General features: G+C 42.3%; 1 protein-coding gene across 1 annotated transcript; it reads left to right on the top strand.

Moving 5' to 3' along the window:
- Nucleotides 1–6,200: 6,200 nt before the first annotated feature.
- Nucleotides 6,201–11,837, top strand: LOC136610061 (regenerating islet-derived protein 4-like). Its single transcript, XM_066589327.1, has 5 exons — nucleotides 6,201–6,264; nucleotides 6,940–7,034; nucleotides 7,114–7,251; nucleotides 8,719–8,833; nucleotides 11,770–11,837. Exons 1-5 carry the CDS (start codon nucleotides 6,201–6,203, stop codon nucleotides 11,835–11,837), a joined length of 480 nt encoding a protein of 159 aa, XP_066445424.1.
- Nucleotides 11,838–13,367: the final 1,530 nt, after the last annotated feature.

Genomic DNA, 13,367 nt, shown 5'->3' with positions numbered 1-13,367 from the left:
ATCATTTTGTGTGCAAATACAAACCGTAAGAACACTATCATACTCTGGGAGATGCCAGGAGGCGGGTCACAATCTACCTTTTACTGCAAATCTGAATAAAATACCTTCACACAAATCCATGGTGTTCAGTAATCACTGCTATCATATTGGGGTTATTAGGAATTGGCGCACTTGAATTACTATGCTTATGTAAAAAGAACAAGCAATGGTATTTTAGTGGTTCAGTATATTAAGATTTATTTACATACATTCAGAATTTTTTTCAGTACAAGTACAGCAACCATTTATATAGTAATTAGCTGCCTCACACCGTCCTTCCATCATCGGTCAAACACCAGACATTTGCATAATAGTTTTTTGAAGTAGATTAGGCTTTCAGTGAATAAAAAGTAATGCAGGTTATGTGATGTGTCATGTGATCTTGTACAGTGGCTGGGAATCAGCGTTATCAGCGTCCACCACGAGGGACAAGGAGGAGCTCAGCCAAATCACACATGGACTGACAGATTCTTTGTCCAAAACGGTGGGAGTTCTGAAGAAAAACAAATCAGAAGAAATCTAATTTAGCTAAAAATCTTTCTACTTGAAGTTTCCAATTTCCAAGTTCCTCCAGGCTCTTTAAAAGCTAAAGTTAATCACCTTGCCTAGGAAACAGCCGGCAATGTATCACAATTATTGCTAGCTTCCATTTGTTAGATATGCTGTCACTATCTGGGGGCAATTACTCCTTTATGTTTTAACATATCCTCAATCAAGTTGCAATTTTATAGGATTTGCAAATTGTATAATTTTATACATAAATAATCTGTCCCATGGTTCACAGGTAATAGTAGCACACAGCACAATCCAGTCCTAACGAAACAGCTTTTGATGCACAATATCTGTGAGAATACTTTGCTTGTACTTGCTTTGTACTAATTGTGAGAAGGTGACCGGCAAAGTGCTGGAGGGCAGATATATTTCGCCTAGGATGCTCTCCTATGAGGCTTTGGGGAGCGCTTGGGCAGATATGTGCCACCGAGCAGCCTGGGCTCGGTGGAGGAAGCCGGCAGTATAGTGTTAGTAGCATTAAACCACTAACACGGTGTAGTGTGTAAGTGGCTCCAAGCCACATAATCCGGGCCGGCTTTTCCTGGAGTGACCAAAGTGAAGGGTGGGATGGTCACTCCCACGTACCAGGTGAGGCTGGTACCAGGCCTTATAAAGCCTGGGCCTACAGGGCCTAGGGGGAGAGCTGAGACCTCTGCAGGTCTGAGAGTCCTGGCTGGCTGTGTGCAGGAGCCATTTTTGTTACCAGTGTGTAGACAGGGACGCTCCATGTATAGTAAGAGCTCAGACGAGCAGGATTTACTTTATGTTTGCCTGATGTTAAGGCCTGTATTTTGCTTTGTTTGCTTGGAAATAAACCCAGGCAAAGCCTGGACTAAAGACTTTATCGCAAGTGTCACTGTCTCTGACTGCTTATGCCCAGGTTGCTACCGATCCTAAACGCTAATCCCTCACATAATATACAGCTACACGATGTAAACCTGACCACTGACCAGTAGCAATAGTGTCCCCTATATCAGCCCCAGTAGTAATAGTCGCCCCCACAGTGGCCTCAGTAGAAATACTGTCCCCCTATATTGGTCTCAGTAGTAAAAGTGTCCCCTATATCGGTCCCAGTAGCAATAATGACACCCACAGTGGCTTCAATAGTAAAAATGTCCCCTATTTTGGCCTCATTAGTAATAGTGACCACCACAGTGGCCTTAGTAGTAACATTATCCCATATATTGGTCTCAGTAGTAAAACTATTACTACTAGGGCCAACATAGTGACCCTAGTAGTAATAGGGACCCCCACAGTAGCCCTAGTAGTAATAGCTCCCCCATGAAACACATATACTTACCTCCACCTTGACTTCAAAGTGCCGCTGCTTCCCTGCTCAGAGCTGCTGAGGGCGGAAGTGTATGCACCAGGATGCCACCTCCCTTCTCTTTTCCTTCTGCGAAACCAAGGAGGTGAGGTCAGGGTAGGAGGATCCAGGGACACACACTGACCACAGTGTGTGCACCCATTACAGTAATCACTTTAATGGTGACAAGATATCAACATGTCTGCCCACAGAGAGGGCTCTGAGTGCCCCCTCTGACACGCGTTCCATAGGTTTACCACCAAGACTCTAGGGGGTCAGTGTGAACTATTCATTTTTGATCAGAATGTCACTTTCAAAATAGTTTTATCAGCTATTGATCAAGCGTTCCTTAAAGGAATTGTCTACTTCATTCATGAGGCAGAGCTCCCAGTATACAACTAACTTGTTTCCTCAGTCCTCACAGCCCACCTGCAGGGTAATAGGCTATTGCCCTCCTATTTAAGTGAGCTGGGGATCGTCCTCCTTTGCCTGAGTGTTGGTGCGTGTTTCCCTCAGTCACCCGGCCTGTTCTCTGCCTGCTCCTACTTTGCACTGATTTCTGTTTATAGTCCGGCCTGTTTAACAGTACTTTGCTACGGTGTCTCTGACCCTCCGTGGGTCAGCTGCCAACTACACTGGGACTACTCCAAGAGATAGTTGTCTGCTCAGTTTCCCGGGGGACCATCAGGATAACACCCTTAGAATAAGCCTCAATTCAAACAGGTTGGTTGGTACAGTGGGTCCACACTCACTGTCCATAGCAATCATGTCTGTAAGCACAATAATCACAAACTGGTGCAGTGGTAGGTTCAGGCTTTTTTTAGTGAGCCTGATTAGAAGCAGGGTGAGCATGTGGCGCAGAGCGTAAGCTCTCACCTGAAGGTTGCAAGTTCAATCCCCGCATGTTTTAGGTAGCCGTCTCGAGGTCCACTCATCCTTCCGAGGTTGGTAAAATGAGTACCCAGCTTGGGGGGGGGGGGGGGGGGGGGTAATAAATAACAATTACCTAAAAGCGCCGCGGAATAAGTTGGCACTATACAAATAACAAGATATATAAGGCCATTTCACAGGATTGCTCACTGGGGAGATGGATTCCCTGGATACCTGCCATGGAATTCTCTTGGGCCATACCAGGTATTGCAGTCTGACTTGGTAAAAGGAGGAGGAGGTAGTTGCTGTCTCCCAGCAAAGGTATTTTCCCAAAATATCTTCAGCAGGGACTTGGGGAAGACAGGATCACCCACTTGGAAAGTCAAGGCTGCTTGGCGATTTCTGTCTACCACCTTCTTGTAGGCAACTCGGGCTTCCCAAAAGGCTTCCTTTAACTTCCCTTATGTTTCGGACAACGCCTTCAGTCTGTGATTGACCATCTGGACAGGAGTGTTGATTGGAAGCGAGGAATGAAGACAGGATGAGTACCATAATTGGCATAGAACGGTCTCATGGTAGTTGAGCTGTGTCTGGCATTATTGTAGGTGAACTCCGCCATTGGTAGATAATCCACCCAGTCGTCCTGGAGATGAAAAATGAAGCAGCGGAGATACTGCTCCAGGATCTGGTTTGTCCTCTCAGTCTGGCCGTTAGACTGAAGAACAGAAGAAAGATTTACAGTGGTTTCCAGGGCAGTACAAAAGTGTTTCCAGAATTTTGATGTGAACCGAACCCCTCTGTCAGAGACCACATCATCAGGAATTCCATATAATCAGCTGTTAGGATGAAGAACAGAAGAAAGATTTACAGTGGTTTCCAGGGCAGTACAAAAGTGCTTCCAGAATTTTGATGTGAACCGAACCCCTCTGTCAGAGACCACATCATCAGGAATTCCATATAATCGGCAAACTTCCCGGATTATCAACTCTGTGGTGGGAATTTTTTTGATGGGGATGAAGTGAGCCATCCTTGTAAGTCAGTCCACGACAACAAAAATGGTAGTGCAGTGTCCTGTAGGGTGACCCTGAACACATGGCATACGCTGAGGAGCTGAGAGGGCAAGATACTGGCTTGTCACAGCGGCACTTACCACGCTCCCTCCCAGAGAGACGCACACAGCCAAGGCCAGGGCAGCGCTGGCCCTCTTCCGGACACCCCTAGGATAGGGATGCCTAATAGATGCTAGAACAGGGAAAGAGTTAGTCACGGGTGACGCCACCATTTTGGTACCCACCGGCATGAACATCGGCGGGGAAATAATTGAGCCACAGTCAATGCCAGCATCCCTGCAGCTTCTAAATCAATAGTGGGGCACTAACATGTAGGACAGACTTTCTTGCTGCTTAGAAAACCCATAAACAGCTTTTGATATCGCCTCACAGAATACGTAAATGCGACTAGGTCCATAACTAGAAGGTTGTCCTGGGTTTTCGGCATTATGCAATCCTCAATCCCTCCCCATGGCTCTTGATTGGCCACTAGCATCCCACGTAAGACATCAATCAAGAGCTAGGAAGAAGGGTTGAGGACACATAATGGAGAAAGATAAGAACCACTCTTTAGTAATGGACCGCTTCTGACTGTTTTAGTCTCATTTACCCATAGCATGTAAAAATATCAAAAGCTGTTTTGGGGGTTCCTGGTGAATAATGAGCAGCAGGCGGGGTATATACAGCATGTCTCCCATATCAGGGTTCCTGCTGTGCTACTGCTTCAGTAGCCACAGAGATGCTGATAGACATCGTTTACCCTCTTCCCGCCACAGGGTCTAACTGCACGTCCTGACAGGGAGGTACTTAGCGCAACAGGATGTACAGTTATGCCCTGAGGATAGCACAAGATTAGAAGAGATCCCATGCTATCCAGCAGCGGGAGCCGACTGTCACCGATAGCCAGGCTCCATCTAAAACAGCGGGGGTGCATCAGGACAGCAACCCCTGATGTTAACCCCTTCCCTGCCGCGATCTATGTAGATCGCGGCATGTAAAGTGTTCACAGAAGGAGCGCGCTCCCTCTGTGATGTCATTGGACTCTCGCAATATAATCGCAGAGCGCCCAACAAGTTGCCATGGCAACAGGATGCCAGCTATAGGCGTCCTGGGTTGCCTGTTCCTATGATCGCCGTAACCAGCGATAAGGCATTGCAGGACAGAAGTCCTGCAATGCCTTATCATAACGATCATAGGTGTGATTGTACAAGTCCCCTACAGGGACACAAACAGAGTAAAAAAAGATAAAAATAATGAAAAAAAAAGAAAAATAACCCCTTTTTTTGTGCTTTTTCCCATATTAGCATAAAAAAAATTAAAAAAATTTAAATTCCACATATTTGATATCGTCATATCCATACCGATGCGTACAATACATTGAAAATGCTTTATAGCCTGCATGGCAAAAAGCAATTTAAAACAAACTGAGGCAAAATACTATTTTTTTCATTTTGCCTCTCAAAAAATGCAAAAAAAGTGATCAAAAACGCCATATGTACCCCAAAATGGTACCAATAAAAACTACATCTGTGCACATACTTATATCCCGGAAGACACCTAGTTAAGCAAGAGCCCATGATTGCTGCAAATAAATTGTGAGGGTTATCTTGCTCTGGTAGCACATTACTATAAACAGTATTTTAGTGATATTGTTTTATCTCCTTGGGGAATATTTATTATATGGGTGTGGGGGTAAAGCCCTCCAATTGACTTTACTGTCAATATCCTTATTGCCTATTCCCGTCTTTATTACCTGCTCTCCATCTGCCACACAATTCACACCTCCTGAAAGGCTGAAGTCACAAGGGGTGGTATGTGCTCATATAAAGGTCCCTTCCAAAAACATTTCTTCACACTCACATAGCCCCGTCTACTTTGTGGAACAGGTGAGTTTTTACATGCCAATAGGAATCCGCAGATAGGGGCTTAAAGATTAGTAGTACATTAAAACCATAATCATGTCATCACAATACGACTTGTTAGTATGAAATCCATATGTTACTCATTCATACGGGCGGATCTTCCACGGATTGTGTGATTTTTGATGCAGAATCTAAGCTGCAGAATGTCAGCTGCGGATATTCCATATCAAATCCGTCCCGTGTGAACATGCCCTAAATGTTATTATGCGACATGGGAATCATATCACATTCGTCTTACTGCAGGACTGTTTTCTATTTCAAACTACAAGAGGTACTGCATGTAAACCAATGTCTGTGCTTTCTACATTTGCTGATGTCTTCTTATGTGGTAGGTGGGCTCAGAGCCCACATGCAGCTGCTATCTCTGCACCCCTTATAGATATATCTATGGCTTTGTAATACCTAAAAAAGCATCACTGTGTGCTATGAAAATAACCTCATATGTTTGTTTCTGTCCTCAGGATGCCGTTCTCTTTGTGGTTTGCCTTTCTGGGCTGTTTGGTCCTTGGGGTGTCCCTATCAGAAGGTAAGTAGAATAGACTAGATAAGAGCAGCATATCTCAAAGGTATTTGTATATATCTAGAAAACCTAGAAAAAAATACAGCAGACTTGTGTACAAACTGCATTCATGTGAGACTATATGTTCCCCAGTAGGTATATCTATACATACATATTTATTCACAAACCTATAGTCAGTGTGACATATATATAAATGCTCTGCTGGATTTATTACATGGAAACACAGCAGTATGGTGCGGCTCCAGCCAGCAGTCCTGCAACAACAGTGGAACTGTGAAGCTTTCCTTCTCCTCTCTGGCCTGACTGCTGTCTGCCATTTACTGGTGAAAGGTGAACATCTTCCCTGTAATGTTAACCTTTCACAAGCAGATAGATGGTAGTTAGTATGTATGTATATCCTGTAGATATGCCGGAAATGTCTACGTTGGGAAACCCCTTTAGGCTGGGTTCACACCTGCACAGGGAAATCTGCTTTCCTGCTTCGTTCGGGGAGAAGTAAGGGGGAATTTTGGTGGCAAAACAGTTCCGTCTCTGGTTGGAACCGAAAAGTGCCGAGCGAACCCCATTGACTATAATGTGATTCGCCTGCATTTCACTCAGCTGACCAGTTTTTGCTTTATTGTTATTTACTACTATACAAATATTATATGAACTATTAATGGCATATGCTATTTTACACAGGGGCACCTCGTTCTGCATGTCCTCCTGGATGGTTTTTCTACAAATCCCATTGTTATGGATACTTTCGGTTTGCATTGCCCTGGTCTGAAGCTGAGGTGAGGAAAAAGAGCAATAATTATATTGACCTTGTCCTTTTTCTATGTATTAATGACCCATTACCTTATTTTCTTGCAGTTTGAGTGTGTCAGTTATGGACATGGTGCCCATTTGGCTTCAATCTTAGACGATGCAGAAGCATCCATTATTGCAAGTAATGTGGCTGCTTACAACTCAAAAGTAGATGTCTGGACTGGACTTCATGACCCTGATCAGGTAAAAGTAGTCAAAAACGTTTAACTTTATATAGGTGTACTAGCGTCAATTATTGGTGTTCTCATGTAGGCACCCATTGGTCATCGCATAAAACATTATTCTTTGCCATCTACTACACAATCAAAAGCTCAGAAGCCTATATGAGCAAAATACCAGGCATCATACTCCTTCCATTAATAGAAATATATCAAAACCATGACCCTCAACACACAAATATATTGCAGGCTAATGTACTATGGAACAAATACCATAAAAAGCCAATGACTGTTAAATGCAGTACAATAAAGAAAAATGCTACATTAAATTTACAGTGTCACACAGGCTGAAGCGTATGTACACGTGCATTTGCGCTGCATATTTGAGCAATAGGCATTTCGTTTTTGCGTATGCTTTTGTGTGTTTTACTGAAATATGCTTGCAAAATATGCTTATGTGAACTAACCTATTGAAATCAACGGATTCAATAGCCAGGAATAAAATCACAGAAAGGGAAACATCATACAGACAAAGTAGAAAAAAAAAAAAGCAGTAAGTGGCCATATATTCCCTGATTTACTGATACAAGAGGGCATATATACCACATATCTTTCAACATGCAGACAGCCAGACTGCTAAATGGAGAAGCAGTGGGTTGCCCTATACCTTAAAGTTGAACCACACCGGCAATAGCACCCTCGGCTGCCCCAGCATTCAAAACCGCACTGCATGTTATAGATAAATACTGATAAATGTGAGGTATTAGCTGATATTTTAGCCAAAATGTGCGCGCCCACAACCTATGTTGCAGGCGTTTAGTGTGGGTCCCAACAGTAACAGTTAAAATCATAGAAAGAGAAATATCAATCTGTGATTTTACATAAGGTTAGGGTAGGGACCCACAATAAGCAAGGATCTGTGATATGAGTTGTGGGCTCACATATTTTGGCTAAAATATCAGCTAATACCTCGCATTTATCAGTATCTATAACATGCAGTGTGGTTTTGAACAGGAATAAACACTTAGCAGCTAACCTCCTCAATATTCAGGAGGGTTTTTGAGTGGCTGTCTTAACAGTGTCCTCACATGTGTTTCTTGCTCCTCCATTTAGCAGTCTAGCTGTCTGTATGTTGAGCGATATATGGTGTATATGCTTGCTCTCTTGTATCAGCAGATCAGTGAGTAATGGCCGCTTTCTGTGATTTTTTTTTTTAATAGCCAGAAATAGTGTTACTCCTCACATATACACATGTGGAATCTTATTCTGAAAAGTCGTCTGAAACGACAGGTATATTTTAAAGTGATACACTACTTCTGGCAAAATTTATAGACTGTTGTATGCATTGTGCAGGGCTAGATGGGCAGTGCATGAAACAGACTAAAAACATCTAAAGAGTGAATCCATTTATTTCCTAAATGAGCCATAAAGTATGTGTAGGTTTGCTCTATTGCTTTGTTAGTTTATTTTTATCATATTTACTCTGTTTTAGAACCGTCGCTGGAAATGGAGTGATGGCTCAATGTATAGTTATCGTCCTTGGGGTAATGGAGAGCCTAATAACTTGCAAAATGCTGAGTACTGCGGGGAACTGACAATAGAAACAAGTGAGTGATATATATTGCAGAATAATGACTGGGCTAAATCCACATGTGGATCCACGGCAAGAATACTTGGCTTAGCCGTGGATTTCTGTAGCAGAATGCTGGGCATGCACACACAAAAATCTGCAACAGATTCCATTGTATGTTTCAAGAATCGCAGAGGTTTATCAGCAGCAGAAGAGTAAAAAGGCTCTCGGTGTTGTAACCCACTGCAAACGCCACAGTAGGATCAGGACCTAGATCCAAACATCATCCAGGAATAGCATATAATGTATATAAAAGTATAAATTGTATTCCTCCATATAGTAAAATTGGCGACGTTTCGACCGTGACCTGGTCTTTATCAAACTCAACATAACATGGACATGACATACATAGTGAAAACATATATTATAACAATTATCTACAGCTGTATGCTCACACTGCTCCGCCATCGACACCCCAGCTGTGAGCAATATCTACTTAGCAGCCTCTATTAACTATATAAATACCTATTGCACACAACAATGAAGTCTCACCGGATAACCACCATCTCTGCTGTATGGACTCAACAGGTTAAACGTCATAGTGGCGTCCAGCATTGCCACTGTGCATGCGTTAGAATTCCATGGCAACGTAACACCTGTATTACGGCAGTCCAATAAGACTGCGTATGCACGAGAGTAAACTACAAAGAAAGAGGACGCAACTATATGTCCAATATATGCTGTTTTAATGGATATTGTCAGCTATATGCTGTTTTTAATGGATAGGTGTTTGTTTGTTTTTTTTACACTGGTACAGGATATATTATTCTGCTGACAGAGACAAATATAATCTCAGTTCTGCTATAATACTAGAACCAAGCGTACTTCATAAATACTGTAAGAAAAGCAAGCTTGGTACATTGATGCCATACTCTGCTTAATGCACCAATTCAGTATCTATGTTGTAAGCTTGGCTGTGTTGCTTCATCTATGTGGTAAGCTTAATTCTGGTATTATAGCCATCTGATAAGCTTTGTACTGGTGCCATATATATGTAGTAAGCTTGGTTTTGTTATCATATCTATTTAGTAAGCTTGGTTTTCCTACTCTATGTAGTAAGCTGGGTTCTGTTGCCAAATTTATGTAGTGAGCTAGATTCTGGTTCCATATATATGTAGTAATCTTGGTTCTGCTACCATATCAATGTAGTAAGTTTGGCCCTGGTATCATTTCTATAGATTAAGCTTGATTCTGGTACCTTATCTGTGAAGTGAACTAAGTTTTAAAGTCTAATGAACATTTAGCGGACAGCTTCTAAGGTGTATGGGCTGCAGATATAACTTGACTCCATAACAGGCGTGTGATCACTAAGGGTGTGTTCACACTGTAAAAAAAAGAAAAAGAAGTGACATGTCACTACTTTTTCCGCATCAGATTTTGCCAGAGAAGTAAATGTGACTTCAAAATACGTATCAAATACATGTCAAAATACACATCAAATGCAAAAAAAGTGACTACAAACAGAGTGTGTGGTTTATTTGGGTGGATTTTGACGTAGATTTTCAGCCCATTAAATAGATTGTGTGAACATACCCTTAAAAGTGCCATGGCCAGCATAACTGTAAATACATTCCTTTCTCCCCTTCTTGGAAGTGGCCATGCCTAGTTATACATCAGTCGGCTATTATAATCCGAAGGCCTATATTTATTCCTAGTAAGCTGGTGGTTAATGGTCATCCATTAGGATCTTCCCTGGAGAATCCTGTGATTTAGAAGCTATTCTCAGTGTCTATAAAAACCATGTCATTGTTTTACAGACTTGTTAAAGAGTCGTACATTGATTTGCAGGAATGCTGCCATCCAATAGGTGGTGCTGCATAGATATTGTTGCATCTTCCTTATTTGCATAAGTGTCAGCTCTAGCACGGAAGCCAATAAGAATAAAACCTCATAGCAAAACAGCACATTGCTGCAAGAATGGAAAGATGGTTAACCTCTAATATGCACTGAAATATGAAGCCAGATCTCTTCCATTTGTTGGAGGTGTAAGAACAGTAAATGTGCAATGACTCACATCTGGTGGGGATGTCCTCGGGTGTCGAGCCTTTCAGGGGAAGGTAACAGAACTCTACAACCACATCTGCCATGAGAGAGTGGTGCGCATCCCAAAATTGGCACTGCTATCCATGTTCCCCGGATCAGTGAGAGAGGCCAAGGTGAGCCTCCTTAGATTCTTTGTTATAGCAACTTGGAGAATTATCCCAAGACTGTGGTGCACTATTATTGCCCCAACCCAAGTGATGTGGGTAGAGGAACTACATACGCTCATGCACTTTGATGAGCTGGGAGCAGAGGAATCAGATGCCTGGGAAGAGAACCACCGCTCATGAAGGGTGTGGTTGGCTTTTAGGTCCTCGGATAGACTGGGGAGGTGGATAGAGGCAGGCGCCCTATGAGGTGATGAGACCCCGCCCTAGGGAATAGACCCTGTCAAGGAGTACATTCTATCTCTGCGTCCCTCACCCCCTTTACTCTCCTTTGCTGAACCTTTCCTTCTGTCTTAGTTTTCGAGCTTGTTCCCGAGTTAACATAAGTCTCCAAGCTTGAAACAGTAGAGAAAATGTCAGAGAACACCCCTACAAATTAGGCAAGGGACATTGTCTGACCTTTGCTTTTCGATTAGCATAACATATTTTCTGACAGACCAATATGCTTTAGCTGTGTTCCCCCCTCCCATCCTATACCCTGCCATTACTATCACCTCCATGTTGATCACAGGTGGAATGCTACACCAAACTGCCCCCTTTCCCCACGTAACCCCTTCCCCCCTTGTTGATTGATACCATGTATATTGGAAAATGTTTAATAAAAATCTTTTGAACCTAAAACTATCAGGGAAACTCTGAAGAAGAGCAACAATAGGGAAGGGACATTAAAGTATTATTGGCTAATACTTCTCTCTTCTGTCTGCAGAATTCCGCCAGTGGAATGATGCTCCATGTGATACAGAAAATCATTTTGTGTGCAAATACAAACCGTAAGAACACTATCATACTCTGGGAGATGCCAGGAGGCGGGTCACAATCTACCTTTTACTGGAAATCTGAATAAAATACCTTCACACAAATCCACGGTGTTCAGTAATCACTGCTATAATATTGGGGTTATTGGGAATTGGTGTGCTTGAATTACTATGCATATGTAAAAAGAACAAGCAATGGTATTTTAGTGGTTTTGCATATTAAAATTTATTTACATACATTCAGTATTTTTTTCAGTACAAGTACAGCAACCATTTATATAGTAATTAGCTGCCCCACACCGTCCTTCCATCATCCGTCACACACCAGACATTTGCATAATTGCTTTTTGGAGTAGATTAGGCTTTCAGTGAATAAAAAGTAATGCAGGTTATGTGATGTGTCATGTGATCTTGTACAGTGGCTGGGAATCAGCGTTATCAGCGTCCACCACGAGGGACAAGGAGGAGCTCAGCCAAATCACGCATGGACTGACAGATTCTTTGTCCAAAACGGTGGGAGTTCTGAAGGAAAACAAATCAGAAGAAAACTAATTTAGCCGAAAATTTTTCTACTTGAAGCCTCAAAATTTCAAGTTCCTCCAGGCTCTTTAAAACCCAAAGTTAATAACCTCATCTAGGAAACAGCCGGCAATGTATTGCAATTATTGCTAGCTTCCATTTGTTAGATATGCTGTCACTATCTGGGGGCAATTACTCCTTTATGTTTTAACATATCCTCAATCAAGTTGCAATTTTATAGGAGATACATAAAGAATCTGTCCCATGGTTCACAGGCAATAGTAGCACACAGCACAATCGGGTCCTAACAACTCAGCTGTTGATGCACAATACCTGTGAAAATACTTTGCTTTTACTTGCCTTGTACTAATATACAGCTACATGATGTAAGCCTAACCACTGATGTACGTCAGAAAAGTGGGGCTGGTTATGATAACCCAGTTATACTTAGTTGAGACAGATATAGATGTGGCACATGGGCAATTAGCACTAGAAGAAACCCTTGTAAAACAGACTTTTGGAAGAATATTTGATGCCATGTAAAAGCGATGGCACGGTAAATGTCTCTAGGGGGGTCAGTGTTAACAACTATTCATTTTTGCCCAGAATGTCACTTTTAGAATAGTTTTTTCAGTTGTTGATCAAGCATTCCTTAAAGGAATTGTCTACTTTGTTCACGAGGCAGAGCTCCCAGTTTACAACTGACTTGTTGCTGACTGCATATTTTCCTCTGAGGATCACTTTGGCCCATGACCTCTGGAGTGAGAGCTGCTCTTTGCAGTAGCTTTACCCCCTGGCTAATAGTAGTAGCTTCCTATAAAACAGGGCATATAGAAAGCAGGCAGCCCAAAAAAAGGCAACACCTTTAAAATTCCCTGAACTTTACTAGTTTAAGACTTTATCACGGCCTTTCCTATAATCTGTTTCAATTGAGAGGTACAGTGTACACCCCAAAAACTGCTGTACAGAAAAGTAACAGTAGCTGAAGCATGACATGTAGGATGTGATATTTTATGGAATATACTTATGT

This window comes from Eleutherodactylus coqui, chromosome 2 (assembly GCF_035609145.1).
Source record: "Eleutherodactylus coqui strain aEleCoq1 chromosome 2, aEleCoq1.hap1, whole genome shotgun sequence".
NCBI lineage: Eukaryota > Metazoa > Chordata > Amphibia > Anura > Eleutherodactylidae > Eleutherodactylus > Eleutherodactylus coqui.
Note: the sequence above shows the minus strand (reverse complement) of the source record. Positions and strands in the feature narration are given on the sequence as shown.